The sequence below is a fragment of the Glycine soja genome, chromosome 5, assembly GCF_004193775.1.
Source record: "Glycine soja cultivar W05 chromosome 5, ASM419377v2, whole genome shotgun sequence".
NCBI classification, from domain to species: Eukaryota; Viridiplantae; Streptophyta; class Magnoliopsida; order Fabales; family Fabaceae; genus Glycine; species Glycine soja.
In genome coordinates, this window is record NC_041006.1 from 34,537,447 (window position 1) to 34,558,800 (window position 21,354).

At 38.3% G+C, this 21,354-nt stretch overlaps 2 protein-coding genes across 4 annotated transcripts; both read left to right on the plus strand.

Annotated features, from left to right (window-relative positions):
- Nucleotides 1-270: 270 nt before the first annotated feature.
- Nucleotides 271-16,545, plus strand: LOC114412694 (E3 ubiquitin-protein ligase UPL1-like). Of its 2 annotated transcripts, none has more exons than XM_028376690.1 (15): nt 271-495; nt 2,327-2,422; nt 2,509-2,715; nt 2,943-10,877; nt 10,975-11,286; nt 11,501-11,702; nt 11,802-12,375; nt 12,528-13,659; nt 13,849-13,995; nt 14,437-14,517; nt 14,736-14,961; nt 15,042-15,181; nt 15,460-15,566; nt 15,684-15,857; nt 16,149-16,545. In XM_028376690.1, the coding sequence occupies exons 1-14, from the start codon at nt 463-465 to the stop codon at nt 15,784-15,786; spliced, it is 11,295 nt and encodes a 3,764-aa protein (XP_028232491.1). In that variant the 5' UTR covers nt 271-462; the 3' UTR covers nt 15,787-15,857; nt 16,149-16,545. The 2 variants fall into 2 exon arrangements, with proteins under 2 accessions (XP_028232491.1, XP_028232492.1); XM_028376691.1 differs by having other exon boundaries at nt 2,946-10,877.
- A 743-nt stretch (nt 16,546-17,288) lies between these two features.
- Nucleotides 17,289-21,354, plus strand: LOC114412695 (RNA N6-adenosine-methyltransferase mettl16-like). Of its 2 annotated transcripts, none has more exons than XM_028376692.1 (8): nt 17,289-17,739; nt 17,955-18,160; nt 18,395-18,830; nt 18,938-19,142; nt 20,088-20,195; nt 20,275-20,421; nt 20,508-20,577; nt 20,988-21,354. In XM_028376692.1, the coding sequence occupies exons 1-8, from the start codon at nt 17,492-17,494 to the stop codon at nt 21,056-21,058; spliced, it is 1,491 nt and encodes a 496-aa protein (XP_028232493.1). In that variant the 5' UTR covers nt 17,289-17,491; the 3' UTR covers nt 21,059-21,354. The 2 variants fall into 2 exon arrangements, with proteins under 2 accessions (XP_028232493.1, XP_028232495.1); XM_028376694.1 differs by having other exon boundaries at nt 17,291-17,715.

The window sequence follows — 21,354 nt, forward strand, 5'->3', positions numbered from 1 at the left end:
ATATATATATTTTCTGAGGTTGCTATTTCTATAAAACTATCAATTGTCCCAATGGAAAACTTGATATTGGTAGGCCGTTGGAAATAATAACTAACTTTGTCGGGATTGTGAGTATAAATAAATTGAATATTTATTTCATAATCAAGAATTAACCTAAATAATATATTATTATTAATCTATAAGTAATAATGATAATAATATTTAATTTAATTGAATTTGTGATAGTTTTTGTTGTGAATATATAGAAGGGTATTGGAATTGTAAACCACGTTATTGTGTGCAGCTTCTTCCCTCAGCTGGGTTTCTTCTCGCTTCCTCTAATCTTCTCTTTCTCTCTCTTCACTTTCACTTCAATTTTCTCATTTCCTTCCTGAATTGGGATCAATTCTCGATTATTGGTCGGGGATTGATCAAATTGTCGAATCTCTTTCTTTTCTTCCCTGCGATGCTCTCAGTTCCCAGATGAAGTTGAAGAGGAAGAGGGCACTTGAAGTGGTTAGTTTTTTTTGTTGATGCTGTTTTCCGATTGTTTATCTATGCCTCGATTTTTCTGTTTGTTGATTAATTTTATGGTTTTTAGTTCCTTCTTTTTAAATTCAGTTTTTTTCTTAATTTATTGTTGGGATTTACAGTGTTTTTTTTCCTTTGATTTTTTTGGGTTGCAACTGTTTTAGATAAATTTTTTATTTTCCATTTTTTGATTAATTTTGCACACTTATTAATGTGCAAATGCGATTTTTCTCGGTTCATTGATCGGGGGGGGGGGGGGGGGGGGTCTTTTGATTGTCACTATTGGGGTTGGGAGGGAAGTGAGGATTTTTTCGACATGAAATTTGACCCTTTTTAAGTTTCGTTGGCTGTGAAAATGTTGAGTACTTGTTGGAATCTTAATCACTTTTCCTTTCACGTTATGTATGATCTCACTTTAGTTGATCAAGTTTAACGGAAGAGTTTTTTCTCATAAAAGGAGATTTTTTTTGTTTGAAATTCGTAAGTGCAGAAAAAAAAAGTGATTGATACTATTACTTGCAATGTAAATATGGTGATGCTTTCGTTGGGTCTGAATTGCTTGATTCTTTTTGCATGGATTCATGGAATTTTGCTCTTGTTAAATTTTGCTTTGAAATTAAAGGGGGAATTGACTTGAAACCAGGAAATAGAATATCACGCAATAGGGATGTTTTAATTTGTATATAAACTATTCTTGTTAAAATGCAACCGTGCATAAACTTTGGGGTGTTGCTTTACTTGTTTTATTAAATGTACTACACTATGTTAACTGATGGCTTTAATATAAGCTAAGTTGCTGGTTGTAACTATTGATGGACCTACATATGCGCAATCATTTAGTTCTTGTTTGCTCAATTCCTGGTTTTCATGTTTTAATGTGAGATGTGATTTTTTTTCTCTTTATCTTTTGCTTCTTCCATCCATATCAAGTCCTTGTTTCACAGTTCCCAATTCATCATACTTGTAGATGTCCTTATTGCAACTTTATGTATATATTGCACATGCACCATTTGAGAAATTGACACTTTGAAAGGTGATCTTTTTGCTAATAAAAATAATCATATACGTTACACTTCCAAAAATAAATTATCTGAATTTTAAACCAAAATGTGTTTTAGAATGAAAGTTATCCTGTTATGCTGGAGTCAAGTCTATACAATAGATCTATTCCCCACATTTTTATGGAGATGGAAATCATAATTTTCTTAAATTTGATTGTAGATGACAATTTTGAAGATGCAACATGTGTTGTTATTACTTTTAAAGATTTTGATTATTTTATCTCAACTTTTGGTTTTGAATTTGGATAGATGCCAATGTCTTTGTTTGATTGATTCAGCTGGCTCTGACCATTGGGTAAGCCTTTGTTGTTGCTATGTGTTCTTATATTATTTTAGTTCATTTTGGCCATATTGACCAAAATTCATATTGTCAATGCAATACAACAATGCCAGTGGATTTAGTCTAATACTTTGAGAAGAGCCTTGCTTTGAGAACTAGAACTCTGCCTTCCATAAGTTTTCTTTATGTAACTTTGCATTTTCACAATTGGAAAAACATTTTGTGTGCGCTGGGTCTTATCACAGTTTTTATTTATCAGCTGCAAATCAGTTTGTGTTTAATATTAGAGTTATGTGCTTAATTCATTGCCATTTGTACTCTTTCATCTTTTACATGGTTATGAGTTTGAAGTTATGTTGTGCACTCTTTTTAAGCTATTTTAATAGTTGATTATGCTAATTTCAATATGAGGTGAACATATTGATAGATCAATTAAAATATTGTATCAACAACCTTTTTTGTTGACTGTTTGCAGCCTCCAAAAATTAGATGTTTCATCGATCGTGTTACTTCAGTTCCACTTGAGAAGATAGAAGAACCTTTAAAGGCTTTTGTTTGGGAGTTTGATAAGGTATCTTTATGGCCTTGTCTGACACAGACACAACACATATTTGTTTTGATGTGCTTGATTCATTGCTATTTCTTTTCTCTGTACAGGGAGATTTTCATCACTGGGTTGATCTTTTTAACCATTTTGATTCATTCTTTGAGAAGTATGTAAAACCAAGGAAGGATCTGCAGATTGATGATGATTTTCTGGACTTGGATCCTTTATTCCCTAGAGAATCTGTTCTTCAAATTCTTCGTGTTATCAGAATAATTTTGGATAATTGCACAAATAAGCATTTCTATAGTTCATATGAGGTATGATATATTTTCCTAAAATCATATTTTCCCACCTTGCTCAGCATAATAAGATAGCTGAGATAGACTTATTGCTTTTGTGTGTATCTAATTTTTGTTGTTCTCTTTTTTGTTGATGACCTGTAATATACTAACATTTATTTTATTCAACTTAATTTACTTTGAAATATGTTACCCTTTCATGCCTCTAGCATTGATATTTTTTTGTATGCTTTGTGTGTCTGCAGCAGCATCTTTCAGCATTGCTTGCTTCTACTGATCCTGATGTGGTTGAGGCTAGCCTGGACACTTTGGCTACCTTTTTGAAGAAAACAGTTGGAAAGTACTCCATAAGAGATGCTTCTTTGAATTCAAAATTGTATGCTCTTGCCCAAGGATGGGGTGGAAAGGAAGAGGGTCTTGGACTGATTGCTTCAGCTGTGCCTAATGGTTGTGACCCTATTGCTTGTGAATTGGGCCGTACCCTTCATTTTGAATTTTATGCAGTAAATGAGTCAGAAAGTGACATCAAAGTTACTGAACCCTTGGTCCAAGGCTTGCAAATTATTCACTTATCTGATGTCAACAAATGTGTGGAAACTGATCTTGAGCTTTTGCATAAGTTAGTTACAGAATATAAGGTACCTTCCAGTTTAAGATTTTCTTTATTGACAAGACTGCGGTTTGCTAGGGCTTTTGGTTCTTTGTCTTCTAGACAACAATATACATGCATTCGCTTGTATGCCTTCATAGTTCTAATTCAAGCAAGTGCTGATGCTGATGACCTGGTTTCGTTCTTCAATGTGGAGCCTGGATTCATCAATGAATTAGTATCATTGCTGAGCTATGAAGATGCAGTTTTGGAAAAAATTCGGATTTTATGTTTGCATTCGTTAGCTGCTCTTTGCCAAGATCGTTCCCGTCAACAGTCAGTACAGACTGCAGTTACATCTGGTGGGCACCGTGGCATTTTATCTAGCCTGATGCAAAAAGCCATTGACTCCGTTACTAGTAATACCTCAAAATGGTCAGTTCATTTTGCAGAAGCACTATTGTCTCTTGTCACTGTGTTGGTTTCGACATCGTCAGGGTGCTCTGCCATGCGGGAAGCAGGATTTATTCCTACTCTGCTACCTCTCCTTAAAGATACAAATCCACAGCACTTGCATTTGGTTGAAAAGGCTGTGCGCATTTTAGAAGCTTTTATGGATTACAGTAATCCGGCTGCTGCTCTGTTCAGAGATTTGGGAGGTTTGGATGATACCATCTCTCGCCTAAAGATTGAAGTCTCCAATGTAGAAAATAGTGGAAAGCAGCCAGATGATAATTCTGAGTCTAGTGCAAGTAGTGTAAATATGGTTAGAAGTTCTTCAACTGGGCCAGATGACACACAACCTTTGTATTCTGAACTGTTAATTTCTTATCACCGTCGGTTGCTGATGAAAGCTTTGTTGCGTGCTATATCCCTGGGAACTTATGCCCCTGGAAATACTGCTCGCATCTATGGATCTGAAGAGAATGTGCTGCCTCATTGCTTATGCATAATTTTTAGGAGAGCAAAAGATTTTGGTGGTGGAGTTTTTTCTCTTGCAGCTACTGTCATGAGTGACTTAATACAAAAGGATCCTACTTGTTTTCCTGTTTTAGATGCAGCTGGTCTTCCGTCTGCCTTCTTGGATGCTATAATGGTTGATGTTCTCAACTCTGCAGAAGCCATTACCTGCATCCCCCAGTGTTTGGATGCCTTATGCTTAAATAGTAATGGCCTGCAAGCTGTGAAAGATAGGAACTCTCTGAGGTGTTTTGTGAAAGTGTTTACTTCTAGAACATATTTGCGTGCTCTTGCAGGAGACACACCTGCATCTTTGTCTAGTGGACTGGATGAATTAATGCGCCATGCTTCCTCATTGCGTGGGCCTGGAGTGGAAATGTTAGTTGAAATTCTGGAAGCTATTTCAAAAATTGGTTCTGCAGTGGATTCCTCATCCTTGAGTCCTGATCCATGCTCTTCAACCTCTGTTCCTATGGAAATGGATGGTGAGGACAAGAATTTGATCTTGCCTAATAACAAGGAGTCATCCAATGCTAATGACACAGAGCAGATTACTGAGCCATCTCATGATGTGCCAATAGTAAATGTAGAGTCATTTCTTCCAGATTGTGTAAACAATATTGCTCGTCTACTTGAGACAATTCTTCAGAATGCCGATACATGTCGAATATTTGTCGAGAAAAAAGGAATTGAAGCTATTCTCCAGTTAGTTACCTTACCTTTAATGCCGCCTTCTGTTTCTGTTGGGCAGAGTATATCTGTTGCCTTCAAGAATTTCTCCCCACAGCATTATGTTTCTCTTGCCCGGGCTGTATGCTCCTTCTTGAGGGAACATCTGAAATCTATCAATGAACTTTTAGATTTGGTGGGAGGAACTCAACTTGCTCTAGTGGAATCTGCAAAGCAAACAAAGGTGTTGAAATATCTTGCCAGCCTTGAAGCTGTCTTAACTCTTTCTGTGTTTTTGTTGAAGGGTTCAACTACTGTTGTCTCTGAACTAAGTACTTTAGATGCTGATGTGTTGAAAGATCTTGGAAAAACATACAAGGAAGTAATTTGGCAAATATCATTGTGTAATGATTCTAAGGCCGAGGGAAAAAAGAATGCTGATCAAGAACCTGAGGTTGCACAGGTACCCCCATCTACTGCTGTTGAAAGAGAGAGTGATGATGATTCAAATATTCAGACAGTAAGATACACAAACCCAGTTTTTGCTAGGAATGGTTCACATTCCCTGTGGAGTGGGGAACGAGAATTCCTTTCTGTTGTTCGTGCTGGAGAAAGTATGCACCGTCGAAGTCGGCATGGGTTATCCCGCATACGAGGTGGAAGGACTGGTCGTCACTTGGAAGCTTTAAACATTGATTCAGAGGCATCTTCTAGTGCACTCGAAGCACCTTTATCCCAAGATCTGAAAAAGAAAAGCCCTGATGTTCTTGTTCTAGAGATTCTTAACAAACTGGCATCAACTTTGCGCTCTTTCTTCACTGCCCTTGTGAAGGGATTCACTTCACCAAATCGTCGCAGAGCTGACTCGGGGTCACTTAGTTCAGCTTCAAAGACTCTTGGAGCTGTTTTAGCTACAAATTTTTTTGAGGCTCTTAGTTTTTCTGGGCATTCTACTTATGCTGGACTTGAAATGTCACTTTCTGTTAAATGTAGATATCTTGGGAAGGTTGTGGATGATATGGCTGCTCTCACATTTGATAGCAGGCGCCGGAGTTGTTATACTGCCATGGTTAATAATTTTTATGTCCATGGAACATTTAAAGAGCTACTCACAACATTTGAAGCTACTAGTCAGTTGCTATGGACACTTCCGTGCTCTCTTCCATCATCAGATATTGATGTTGGAAAAAAAGGGGAAGGAGGTAAACTGTCCCATAACACATGGCTACTTGATACACTACAAAGCTACTGTCGTTTGCTTGAGTATTTTGTAAACTCGTCTCTTCTTTTGTCCCCAACCTCAGCATCTCAGGCAGAGCTTCTTGTTCAGCCAGTTGCAGTTGGTCTCTCAATTGGACTCTTTCCAGTTCCTAGAGACCCAGAAGTTTTTGTCTGTATGTTACAATCTCAGGTTCTGGATGTAATCCTACCAGTCTGGAATCATCCCATGTTTTGTAGTTGTAGTCCTGGTTTCATTGCATCTATTATTTCCCTTGTTACACACGTATATTCTGGTGTTGGAGATGTCAAGCGTAATCGTATTAACATTGTGGGAAGCACAAACCAACGTTTCATGCCCCCTCCACCTGATGAGGCAACCATTGCCACTATTGTTGAGATGGGCTTCTCAAGGGCAAGGGCTGAGGAAGCATTGAGAAGAGTTGAAACAAATAGTGTTGAAATGGCCATGGAGTGGCTGTTTAGTCATGCTGATGATCCTGTCCAGGAGGATGATGAACTTGCACGGGCACTTGCTCTGTCCCTAGGAAGTAGTTCTGAATCTACTAAAGCTGAGAGTGCTGAGAAGACTATAGATGTTCTAACTGAAGAGGGACATGTGAAGAAACCTCCAGTTGATGATATACTTGCTGCATCTGTAAAGTTGTTTCAGAGTAGTGATTCAGTGCCATTTCAGTTGACAGATTTGCTTGTAACACTTTGCAGTCAGAGCAAGGGTGATGATCGTCCAAAGGTAACATCTTATCTTCTGCAGCAGCTAAAACTTTGTCCGTTGGACTTTTCCCAGGATAACTGTGCATTGAGTGTGTTAGCACATATCTTGGCACTGCTTCTTTTTGAGGATGGAAGTACACGGGAAATTGCTGCTCAGAATGGCATTATATCTACCATTATAGATATCTTGACAAACTTCAAAAGTAGGCAGGAGTTGGGGAAAGAACTACCAGTCCCTAAATGCATTAGTGCTTTACTACTTATATTGGATCAAATGGTGCAGTCAAGACCCAAAGTTGAAAATATGGAAGGAACCCAGACTGGTTCCCTGCCTGATTCTTCTGGGGAGCAATTTTCTGATACAGTTTTACCAAAGGAAAAAAATTCAAATGGGATTGAGAAAGAACCTGCAATGGCTTTTGAGAATATACTGGGAAAATCTACTGGTTTTGCAACTATTGATGAGAGTCATAAATTGCTGGATATTGCATGTGATTTGATAAAACAGCATGTTCCTGCTGTTGTCATGCAGGCTGTTCTGCAATTATGTGCTCGGTTAACAAAAACACATGCTTTAGCTTTGCAGTTCCTTGAAAATGGAGGTCTGGCTGCTCTTTTTAATCTTCCAAGGACTTGCCTTTTCCCTGGCTATGACTCAGTTGTGTCAGCTATAGTCCGGCATCTCCTTGAAGATCCTCAAACACTACAAACAGCCATGGAGTTGGAGATACGACAAACTTTAAGTGGAAATCGCCATTCAGGGCGTGTCTCTCCTCGATCATTTTTGACATCATTGGCACCTGTTATCTCTAGGGATCCTATGGTTTTCATGAAAGCTGCAGCAGCAGTTTGTCAGATAGAAACATCAGGGGGAAGGACTGTTGTTGTGTTGTCAAAGGAGAAAGAAAAAGAAAAATCAAAATCATCAAGTGTTGAGGTTGGGTTATCTTCAAATGAATGTGTCCGGATACCTGAAATCAAGTCACATGATGGACTGGGGAAATTTTTGAAAAGCCACAAAAAGGTTCCCGTTAATCTCACTCAAGTAATTGATCAGCTTCTTGAGATTGTGCTTAAGTATCCACTTGTGAAAGGTCAGGAAGATTCTGAGTGTGACTCAACTTTCATGGACATAGATGAACCTACCATGAAGGTGAAGGGTAAATCTAAGGTTGAAGAGGCTGGGATATTAGAGCCTGAATCTGAAAGGTCTACTGGACTGGTGAAGGTGACTTTTGTCCTCAAGTTATTGAGTGACATTCTTCTAATGTATGGGCATGCAGTAGGTGTCATACTCAGACGTGACTCTGAAATGTGTCAATTCCGTGGATCTAATCAGCCATCTGGACATAGTGGTATTATTCATCATGTATTACATCGGTTGTTACCTCTCTCCGTTGATAAATCTGCAGGACCTGATGATTGGAGAGGTAAGTTGTCTGAAAAGGCTTCATGGTTTTTGGTAGTTTTGTGTGGTCGATCTGGTGAAGGGCGCAAACGAGTGACAAATGAACTTGTTAAAGAATTGATGTCTTTTTCACATCTGGAGAGCAATTCAATGAAAAGCAGCTTACTGCCAGATAAAAGGCTATTCACTTTTGTTGATCTAGTGTATTCTATTTTGTCAAAAAATTCGTCATCTGGTAGCCTACCTGGTTCTGGATATTCACCTGATATTGCAAAAAGCATGATAGATGGTGGAATCATTCTGTCTCTAACTAGTATTCTGCAAGTGGTTGATTTGGATCATCCTGATGCACCCAAAATTGTGAATCTTATACTCAAAGGGTTAGAAGGTCTTACAAGAGCTGCTAATGCAAGTGAGCAAATCTTTAAATCTGATGGAACTGAAAAGAAAAGATCCGCTGTTTTAAATGATAGATCTGATGATCAAATAACAGCACCATCTGCAGCTGAAGCAGTGGCACATGATCAGAATGCGGGCAGTCAAGAAGCAAGCAGAGATGCAATGGATAATGCACACAATCAAGGAACTTCTCAAGGTGATGATCGTGCGGATAATCCAGATCAATCAATGGAACATGATATTAGAGTAGAAGAAGGGGGGACAATGGCTCAAAACCAAACAATGGAACTTGGAATGGACTTCATGCGAGAAGAGATGGGAGAGGGTGGTGTCTTGCACAACCCAGATCAAATTGAGATGACTTTTCATGTTGAGAATAGGGCTGATGATGACATGGGTGATGAAGATGATGATATGGGTGGCGATGAGGATGAGGATGAGGATGATGATGAGGGAGAGGATGAGGATGAGGATATAGCAGAAGATGGTGGGGGCATGATGTCCTTGGCAGATACTGATGTGGAGGATCATGATGATGTTGGCTTTGGAGATGAATACAATGATGAGATGATTGACGAAGACGATGATGATTTTCATGAGAATCGGGTCATAGAGGTGAGGTGGAGGGAAGCTCTTGATGGCTTGGATCACTTGCAGATACTTGGCCAACCTGGATTTATAGATGTGGCTGCTGAGCCTTTTGAAGGTGTTAATGTGGATGACCTTTTTCGTCTTCAGAGTTTTGAACGCCGCCGTCAGACTGGTAGGTCTTCCTTTGAGAGATCTGCCACAGAAGTAAATGGTTTTCAACATCCTCTCCTTGTTAGACCACCACCATCTGGTGATTTTGTCTCAATGTGGTCATCGAGTGGTAATTCTGCATCCCGAGATTCAGAAACCCTGTCATCTGGGAATCTTGATGTGGCCCATTTCTACATGTTTGATGCACCTATTCTTCCATATGATCATGTGCCAAGTAGTCTGTTTGGAGACCGTTTGGGTGGTGCTGCACCTCCACCTCTGACAGATTATTCTGTGGGTATGGGCTCATTGCATCTACCTGGAAGAAGAGTGCTAGGTAATGGTAGGTGGACTGATGATGGTCAGCCACAAGGAAGTGCTCAAGCAGCTGCCATTGCACAAGCAGTAGAGGAACAATTCCTAGCTCAATTGTGCAGTGTAGCTCCTGCTAGCAGTCCTGTTGAACGACAGTTACAGAATTCTGGAGAACAAGAGAACAAGTCTGATGCTCTTGCATCACATGATGGTCCAATATTGACTGCAGGAACTGACTCTACTTCTCAGCAGATTGATAGTCAGGAGCAAGAAAATGGTAACGGAACCAGAGCTCAGCAAATCAACGATGGTGGTCATTGTGAGGAAGAGATAAATGTAGACTCTGGTGGTCGAGATACAGCTGAAGACCTGCAAGCTAATGAGCCTATGTCAGTTCAACCAGTTTCACTGAATATCATGCCAAATGGTTTTGATTGCACAGTGATTGAAGGAAATGTCACTCATGATGAGAATGTAGAAATAGCTCAGGCATTTGTCAATTCATCTATTAATTCTGATGCTGCTATACAATGTGAAAGCGGTGCTGATGTACCTACTAGCATCCACAATGTGCCAATTGAGTCCATGGAATTCAATGGATCATCAAATGCTGATGGGCAGCCTCCTAATATTGAGTTAGGGGGCTCTGGTTTTGAAACTCCCAATCCAGGTGATTCCCATGCATCGTCAATTTATGCTAGTGCTGATGTTGATATGGGTGGTACTGATGCCGAAGGAAATCAATCAGAGCAACCAACTGTTTTTGAAGACGGGAGGGGTGAGATGTTATCAACTCAGAACACTGAGGTTGCTCCAGATGCTACTCAGGCTGACCAAGTTAGTGCAAATAATGAAGCTTCTGGTGCTAATACCATTGACCCTACCTTTTTGGAGGCTCTGCCTGAAGATCTACGGGCAGAAGTTCTGGCATCCCAACAAGCTCAGTCTGTTCAACCTCCAGCTTATGCACCACCTTCTGCAGAAGATATTGATCCCGAGTTTTTAGCTGCTCTTCCTCCAGATATTCAAGCAGAAGTTTTGGCCCAACAAAGAGCTCAAATGGTTGCCCAGCAGGCTGAAGGACAGCCAGTTGACATGGATAATGCCTCTATAATTGCTACTTTTCCTGCTGAATTGCGTGAAGAGGTTTAAATCTTTATTTTGTGTTGTGCATTTATTGAGGAAGTTCTATTTTGTGAAAATATGACATGATTTTAATCCTTGTATTTTGCTCTGTACTTAGGTTCTTTTGACTTCTTCTGAAGCTGTTCTGTCAGCACTACCATCCCCATTGCTTGCAGAAGCTCAAATATTGAGGGATCGAGCAATGAGTCATTATCAAGCTCGGAGCCTTTTCGGGAGCAGCCACAGGCTTAACAATCGAAGAAATGGTCTTGGATTTGACCGGCGACCTGTGATGGATCGGGGTGTTGGAGTTACAATTGGGAGGAGATCTGCTCTTACAGATAGCTTGAAGGTGAAGGAGATTGAAGGTGAGCCACTACTTGATGGAAATGCATTAAAAGCTTTGATCCGGCTTCTACGACTGTCACAGGTAACTTGGATCTCTTCATGATGGTAGTAGTCTTAGTTACCAGTCTCATGCTGGATGTGAAAATGCATTCTTTTTTATTCCTAATATTGTGCCTGCTATTTATTCTGTAGACTTTTATTATAGGATTTTCAGTGTGTGGGCAGACATGTTTTAGTTTTGGATGTTTGTATGTGATTATAGTAACTTGCTGTTAATTTTTGTGTCATCTTGTCAGCCCCTTGGAAAAGGCCTTCTGCAGAGGCTCTTGTTAAACTTATGTGCACATAGTGTTACAAGGGCCACTCTTATTTATCTTTTGCTTGACATGATTAAACCTGAAGCTGAAGGCTCTGTAAGCAGACCAGCGACATTAAATTCCCAGAGGCTTTTTGGTTGTCACTCAAACACAGTTTATGGTCGATCTCAATTGTTGGATGGTAACATTTGTACTTTAGTCTGGGAAAGAATCTTTATGTGCTTATTTCAATATTATTGTTTATTTTTTTCTGATCATTCCCATCATGTCTTCATACCAGGTCTTCCTCCTCTTGTGTTCCGCCGAATTCTGGAGATTCTAACTTATTTGGCCACAAATCATTCTGCTGTTGCAAAATTGTTGTTTCACTTTGATCAACCAATTATTCCAGATTCTTCATGTCCAGTTAAGGTGCATATGAATGAGAAAGGGAAAGAGAAGGTTATTGAAGGGAGACCATCACCAAATTCCTCTGGAGCTCAGACAGGGGATGTTCCCCTAGTGCTCTTTTTGAAGCTCTTGAACCGACCCCTGTTTCTACGCAGCAATGCTCATCTTGAGCAGGTCATGGGTCTGATTCAAGTTGTAGTTGATACTGCAGCTTCAAAATTAGAAAGTCAATCACAGTCTGAAAAAGGAATGGCAGATACCCAAAATTTGTCAGCCAGTGAAGCCCCAAGTAATACTGAGAAGGATGCTCCTTCGGTGGAGTCGGACTCTAATCAACAAGATAAGCATGCAGATACAAATCCATGCCATTCTGAAGGGAAGAAGAATGTAGATATGTACAATATCTTCTTGCAGTTGCCACAATCTGATTTGCGAAATTTGTGCAGTCTTCTTGGTCGTGAAGGGTATTACTCATAACCTTTTCATATTTATGCTAATCAGACTATTTATTCTTTCTTTTTCATACTGTCTCACCTGTTGATTCACATTTCCCTCTCTGTTTTTCTAACCCTTTTTAGTTGTGATGAATAAAAGTGACTAATCTGACATTTTTTAGGCTTTCGGATAAAATGTATATGCTTGCTGGTGAGGTGCTGAAGAAGTTGGCTTTCATTGTTTCCTCCCATAGGAAGTTCTTTACTTTAGAGCTTTCAGAATCAGCTCATGCGTTGACAGGTTCAGCCATCAGTGAGCTTGTCACACTCCAGAAGACAAATATGCTTGGTTTGAGTGCTGGTTCTATGGCTGGTGCAGCCATTCTACGTGTGCTGCAAGCTCTTAGTTCACTCACTTCACTTAATACTTTGGGTGATTTGGATATGGAAAATGATGCGGATCAGCATGATGATCAAGCAACTATTTGGAATTTGAATACTGCACTCGAGCCATTGTGGCAAGAACTGAGTAATTGTATAAGTGCAGCTGAGATGCAGCTTGGACAGAGCTCTTTCTCTCCTAACATGTCAAACATAAATGTTGCCGAGAATCTGCAAGGTTCCTCTACTTCACCACCTCTTCCTCCTGGGACACAAAGACTCTTGCCTTTCATTGAGGCTTTCTTTGTTTTGTGTGAAAAGCTACAAGCAAATGAATCCTTCATGCAGCAAGACCATTGCAATGCAACTGCCAGAGAAGTTAAGGAGTCTGCTGGTTGTTCAGCTTCAACAAGTGTTAAAATTGGTGGAGATTCACTGCGGAAATTCGATGGTGCTATCACTTTCACAAGGTTTGCTGAGAAGCATCGCCGACTGTCAAATGCTTTCATTAGGCAGAATCCAGGTTTGTTGGAGAAATCACTTTCCATGATGCTCAAGGCACCAAGGCTGATAGACTTTGATAACAAGAGAGCCTATTTCCGCTCAAGAATAAGGCAACAACATGACCAACACTTGTCTGGGCCATTGCGTATAAGTGTAAGGCGGGCTTACATTTTGGAGGACTCTTATAATCAGCTAAGGATGCGTCCTACTCAGGATCTGAAGGGGCGATTAAATGTGCAATTTCAAGGTGAAGAGGGTATTGATGCTGGTGGTCTCACCAGAGAATGGTATCAGCTGTTGTCGAGGGTCATATTTGATAAAGGTGCTTTACTTTTCACAACAGTGGGCAACAATGCAACTTTCCAACCAAACCCTAATTCAGTATACCAGACTGAACATCTCTCATACTTCAAGTTTGTTGGCCGAGTGGTATGTTCTACAAACATTTTCTGTATGTGGTCTCAGGATAATACAGAACCCCCTTCCCCCCAATCTCCTTCCTTTATTTTGCTGGATTTTAGATGTATAATTAAAGCCACCTATGGCACTGGTGTTACACTCAGGGTTAAAGTTTTGGTAGTTCTGGTTCTTTGACACTTGTTATGATCTTTCATGCAGGTGGGGAAGGCTTTGTTTGATGGGCAACTGCTGGATGTTTACTTTACTCGATCTTTCTATAAGCATATACTTGGTGTTAAGGTTACATACCATGATATTGAAGCGGTTGATCCTGATTACTATAAGAATTTGAAATGGATGCTTGAGGTGAGTATTAATTTACAATTCCTACCACTTTATTGTCTTTTTTTCCTCTTAGACACCATACATCCATCTGTATATAGGGTAAGGCCATATAGGAGTGTCTTTGGGTAGGAAAAGACTGATTGCGGGTGTAGAGAGCGAGAACTATGGAGCTTGGTGTACAGCCTTGTCAGTGAGGTGAGAGGGATGGAAAGTGTTGGCAGTGAGAGCTGAGAGGGACAGAGGGACTTGGGGGAGGCGTGTGTGTTTTAGTAAAGATCCATCTATAAAATGGTGACTTCAGAAACTGTTGACTTATCTAGGGTGGAGACTAATCAATGGATGTAATTGGATAGGATACAAACTTATATGACTGGATGGTAAATGAGCATTCTATTTGTTTTCGAGATATACTTGTTTTCTGCATGTATATTGTCTAATTTTATTTTTGTATGTACTTAACAGAATGATGTGAGTGATATTCCTGACCTGACATTTAGCATGGATGCTGATGAGGAAAAGCACATACTTTACGAGAAGAATGAGGTAAAAGAGCATTTTATTTTGGTTTATTATGTCTTGCCTACGTACAAACTTAAAAGTAAAACAAATACATTTGTTCCATAAAATCTTGTTGAAACTTTAAAGTTTAATCGAAAATTATTTTAGGTAATTTAAAATTTTAAATATATTAACTCCAGACAAATTCTTATGAATTCTCCTTTCAATTGCTTTTGCCATCTCCCAAAATTCTTCTGAAATAGGTCACTGATTATGAGCTTAAACCTGGAGGAAGGAACATAAGGGTCACAGAAGAAACAAAGCATGAGTATGTTGATCTTGTTGCTGAACATCTTTTGACAAACGCCATCCGTCCTCAAATTAATTCCTTTCTAGAAGGTTTTAATGAATTGGTACCACGAGAACTTATATCCATATTTAATGACAAAGAGCTTGAGCTTCTCATAAGTGGTCTTCCAGAAATTGATTGTAAGTTGGTTTCATCATTAATTATGTAGTATATTTTTAATCTACAATGATGCATCTGAATGGTGTTATTCTCCTTAAAGTGGATGACTTGAAGGCCAACACCGAGTATACCGGCTATACAGTGGCATCAAATGTTGTTCAATGGTTCTGGGAGGTGGTCAAAACTTTCAACAAAGAAGACATGGCAAGATTACTGCAATTTGTGACTGGAACGTCAAAGGTGATGTAGTGGAAACATCGAATTTTTATCTAATAAATATAAATATTTCAATGACATGCTAAGGGCACCTGTCCCATATAATAAACGAAAGGCAGAAAAGGAATCACTCACGCAAACGCACACATATAGGGCAAATCAGGAAATCTCTTGAAAATAACAAATGTATTGTCAAAGATTAGTTCTTGTGTAATAGTTCTGATGTGCTCTTATACATGAACGTGCGCATTTAATCTCCTTTGAATTCACTTTGCTAACAGCCTTTCTAACTTATTTTTCAGGTTCCTTTGGAGGGTTTTAAGGCCTTGCAAGGCATCTCTGGTCCACAAAGGTTTCAGATTCACAAGGCATATGGAGCTCCTGATCGACTTCCATCAGCTCATACTTGGTGAGTAAATATTATATATAGTCTGTTCAGGTCCTTACGATTACTGCAAACTAAAATCTCTGCATATTGAGTTTCAGCCATCCTTATTCCTTATCTCTTCTTTCAATTGCTCTTCAGCTTCAATCAACTTGACCTTCCTGAGTATACCTCTAAGGAACAGCTTCAAGAACGTTTGTTACTTGCCATCCATGAGGCTAGTGAAGGGTTTGGTTTTGGTTGACCTGTATTTTGGTGCGATATTTTTTTTGCACTGCTGTTCCACCATTGGTGTCTCCAACTTGTCATTTGGAGGTCAGACATCTCTTTTCTCGTATGTCTGTGTGTATATGCGTGTATAAGTGTCTTCCATATGATAATCAGAGGAAAATTTTCATGTGCTTAATTAGTCAAAACTAATATTCTAATAAATCTCCGAACTTATGCTTTTGTTCAAATACCATTTAGATCCAGATAGAGAGTTTATATTTTTCATCCCCCAAAAAATAAGAGGGACTTCTAATTGTGGCTGTAGTTGTAGAAGATTTGATCAAATTTTTATTTCTTGAAAGAATAATCACTTATGCTTCCCTTCTCTTTGATCAGAAGGAGTTTGTGCTGCTATTCTGTTGTGGGCACTATTGGTAAGCATCCCAATGAGTCGATGAGGCATTCTGATGTTGGTGATCAATTTATTCTGATGTTCTCCCAGAAAAAAATGGCTAGAATGTTTTTTCCCAGATTCTGATGTTGGAGAATCTGCCATGCCTAGTTTGGGAGCTTTCTGACAGCCTTCATACTGTGTCAAGCTTTTGCAGTCTGGTCCAATCTTAATTTATATGTAGTTTCTATGGCCAAACAGCCTTTTATAGTTCTAGAATTTACTAATAAGATTGAGGATGTACATATTCTGGAATACATAATTGATGCTTTTGCTCCCGAAAGAAATTGTTCGAGTATTAGAAACTCTTTTTTAAGTAAAATGAGCATACTTGATATCTAATACTATTTTTTTAAAATTTTTAAAATAGTATTGGTACTTTTTTTTAACATATGAAAATAAATAAAATATCCACCTTAATCACAAAACAAATAATAGATCGTAAATTATTTAATACTTATTAATTATCATGACAAAAATGATGTATTACAATCTTATTTAAAAAAAAACTACACTATAAATACATACTACAATCATAAAAAAATTAAAATAATACTAGTAATGCTATATCCATCAAATAAAATTAACATATTATAATACGTGTTTTGGTTTGATTATATTTTAAGAATCGAAAACTACTGAATCAAATCGAGAAAAAAATATAATTTTGAGAATTTTTATATTTTGTGATCTTTGGTTTAATTGATTATGTAGTTTATAAATAGATTGGTTCAATTTTAAACATCTGTAGTATTATTTTTTTTTTCTTTTATTATCAAATCATATCACGTTTTTTTATAAACTCAATATCTTTTACAAGAAATCATTTTAAGAATCTTGTAGAATTATTATGGACATGCGATTGATTATTGTTTCCACTCTGTTAAATAACTTTTAGAGCTTGCTTGGATGTAGTAAACTACACAGGGTGAAATTACATAAAAGAATTAAAAAAATTATTAAAATAAATAAGAAGGTAAAATATTCAGATTTTTTTGGGGGATAAATTGTGTTTAATTTTTATTTGTATAGATTTATTTTTACAATTTCTTTCTTTCTACTGATCCAAAGACAATTTCTCCGGTTAGAGCTTATTTTGGTTGTTTTGCATCGTCCCATTAGCGTATGCTATTTTGGTTGTTATATCTTTCCTCGTCCCATTAGCGTATTTTTTTTTCCATCCGTGAAACAACAATTTACACCACCAACCTTGTACTTGAAAGTGGAGTTATGGGGTCTTAGTGTTTGAACTTTGGTGTCTTTGAAAGGGTTTGATTAATTTAGAGAGATGGGTGGGAGCAAGAAGAGGAAGAGAAACGAGGGGCAACGAGGAGGCACAGTGTATTCAGAAAACCCACCAGACTTTGCTCTTTTGGCTTCTCTCTACCCTGAATTCCACCCTTTCCTTCAATTCTCGCATCCTCACTCTCGCCCCACCATCGATTGGACCGACTTCAACGCCACTCGCCAACTCACGCGCGTCTTGCTCCATCATCGCCACGCTCTCACCTGGTTTTCTCTCTCTCTCATCACACAGTAATACTAACACTATAGTATTATTGAGTGTATTTGAATTTGATGCATGCCCATCTCCTTGCCAATTGTTTTTCTGTTGTTTGAGCCGTATGGGCACATACCCGGTTTAGAATAGCCACTTTTTATCCATTTTTCCTTGCAAAGCTGTAATTTTTATGCCAAACCTGTGTTATAAAATTTTCCACCCAAGATTACTGATGGAATGCATTTTGTAGGTGGATTCCTGATGGACACCTCTGTCCAACTGTGCCCAACAGGTGCAACTACATTCATTGGCTTCAACATCTTCTCTCATCAAACATCATTCGAAACACCGTTTCAAGTGATGGCAAGTTCAGGGGATTTGACATTGGAACTGGAGCCAGTTGCATTTACCCCCTTCTTGGTGCTTCTCTTCATGGATGGAGTTTTGTAGGATCAGGTATATTGTTTTTCAACAAAACTTAGATGCATCTCTTTGATTGATTCTGGTGTTATTCTCCTATAAGAATTAGAGTTTCTCATAGGTTATCGTTATCAAGATAAAATTTTAATTTTGATCAGAAAACAATATAGAAAAATAATTAAGAACTGTTTGGTAGGCTAATTAATTTCTGCAACTGCTGTTGAAATTGAGATATAGAATTGCTTACAAAATTACAATGACTGACTGCAGATGTGACTGATGTTGCAATTGAGTGGGCGGAGAGAAACGTTAATAGTAATCCACATATTTCTCAACTGATTGAAATCAGAAAGGTTCAAGACAATGCAAGTGCTCCCTGTGTGGAAGTTGAAGAGTCGGTGACTGGTGACAGGATTACTTTGTGCAGGAGTACTGATGTGGAGGTAGCTCCTTTGCCTCTTGATTTGCATTCTTGCAAGAATAGGAATTATCATGGACCTCCCATACTTGTTGGTGTGGTCAGGGGTGATGAGAATTTTGATTTCTGCATGTGCAATCCGCCATTTTTTGAAAGCTTGGAGGAAGCTGGACTCAATCCCAAAACTTCTTGTGGTGGGACTTCTCGGGAAATGGTTTGCCCTGGTGGTGAGAGGGCCTTCATTACTCGTATTATTGAAGATAGTACTCAACTGACGGAGCAATTTCGGTATTACTATTTGCATATCAAATATCATTCCTGTTTTCTTATATTTACATTTTATGTCCTCATTGCTTGCAATAAGTTTGGGCTCATTCATTTTAATTTGTTCATAGGTGGTTCACTTCAATGATAGGTAAAAAATCAAATCTCAAGTACCTTACATCAAAACTTTGGGAGGTTGGAGTTGCCATAGTGAAGACAACTGAATTTGTCCAAGGCAGGACATCCCGGTGGGGGCTTGCTTGGTCTTTCTTAACTCCCATTCAGAAGACACCAATTTCTTTGCCCAACAAGAAAAACACATCCTTCACGCTTGAGGTTAGTAACTTAGTATACTAGTATCTTTTTTTTTTTTTTAACTGTTCTAACAATTGTATTGTTTTTAAGTTGACACAAACACCTATGAACAATTAGGAGTATTCATAGTTCCTAATTCCTCAATTGGACATTATCTGGCATTCTAAGATATTAACCTAGGTAGAATTCTTGAGAACACGATTTATATATATTCTATGCTACAACTTAAAGTGTATTTGGAAAAACCCAAGTTTCACATCGGCTACAGATAGTGCCAAAATACCCCTCACCCTATGAACTCACTTTTGGGGTTGAGTTAGGCCAAACCCCCCATTCTAAGAAAGTCGATATCAGATTAGTAAGAACTAAGAACCTGAAATGCAAAATATGCTTTGAACAACAATCTAACTGACTGGCAACAAGGATAGGGATTCTGATCATCAATTTGTGAAAGGTGGGTTTGTTCTGGGATAATATGTATGGTAATTAACTTGAAGAGACTTCCTGCTAGATGGAAAGACAACTAATAAGTTCAGACTTCAGAAGCTTGTCAACTAATTTAGAACTGGAATGCAATCTTTCCAGCATGATATTTGGGGATATGTGACACCTTATAACGGGAACTATTTTCCCCAATGAGTGAATGTAATGGTTATCCTTTCTTTCCAATCATTAAGTACACAAGAAAATTTTCTGATTTCATGCATACTTGTGGTTGGGTGAGCATTCAGTTCTTGTTAGTGTATTGATCCTTTACAAGGTTGTCAGGTGGGAAACCCAATAGCTGTGTTTCCAATTGAGGCAAAAGCTTGTATTTGATTTCCAGTATGAAAGAGATCTACAATTATATTAATTGCATGTTAAATTGCCTAGAGATAGTCATCAATTGTACTGTAATGTATATTCTTGTATGTTGTCACTTTGGTTTTCTCCTGTTGTGATTTAGGGAACATATCTACTTTTCAGGGCCTTCAACGCCAACATGGTGCCATTAATTTGTTGGAAGCTGTCAATTCTTACTTCTCTTCACATGGCCTATTCTGTACATTGAATACCTCCTCTTTCACAGTGGATGTAAGAACAGTTACTCTAAGTCTCAGATTCTGATTTAATTTCCTTGTGGTGGCTATTAAGCATGATTTCATTATAATAGGTTGCAGCATCAAAAGATGATTGTGATTCAATCTTGAGGAATGAATTACACATCATCAACAAATCCATCAATTGCCAACCTACACAAAAGACATCTAATGGGTCGAGTTTGAATCTCTCTTCTGAGAGATTATGCTTTCGTATATCGGTATGCTTTCATTCTTTGCTGGAATGAAAATTGATTTTGGTTGGCAGAATTGACATTGATTTTGTGTTATTTATTCCATCCTACAGGTTTTTCAGCAAATTCCTGGGACACTGTTGGTGAAAGGTTCATTACAAGACAGGAATTGTGCAGTATCAGGTTTTTCTCCAACCCACTTTTCCAATTTCAATTTTCCTAAATGTCTTTTTTTTTTTTTTTAATTATTTTAGTAGCACTTTGTCTAGAAATAGCTTTGGAGGAATGCGTTCTTTGTCTGTGCTTCAGAGATATCCTTATTGGCTAAATGAAATGATAAACATTATTAATATGGGCTTATTGTGCAATATAAAATAAACACAATCAGTTTGATTAATTGCTGACCACTTTACTGGAAATTACTGTTTTTATTTTTAACTCATGAACGTTGACTCCCCCACATGTCATTGTTTGTACCTTACACATTGGTTCCTGTAGTTGATATGTTGATAATTGCAATGGTTAAGTTCAAGTGGCAGAACCACTGCTAACTAGTGGATAGCTTATTTAGTTATGGGTTGTTCTCTATGCAGGAGCATTCTCGGTGATTTTCCAAAAACTAGAGGAAGCTTTGCGGAATAATTTTTGTACTAAATCAGCGTAGGGGTTTGATTATTTGATTTATTGTTTGGGACAGTGACTGTATATGATATGGGATGTTGAGAAGTTCTTCAGTACTAATCTGTGGATTAATGATTTATACAAAGCAAGTAGTGATGGTGCTGTTTTGGCGTGAAAAGGAAATGAAGGGCAACATGCATTGTTGCTCTTTGGGAAATTTTGGGTAGATTATGTGCATTATTTTGTTCACCAAACCAACAAGAATCATTCAGTTGATTTGTAAATTGTACTTAATGGGGTCTGAATTTAAGAATGTCAGCAGTTTTAGTACTTGCTTGA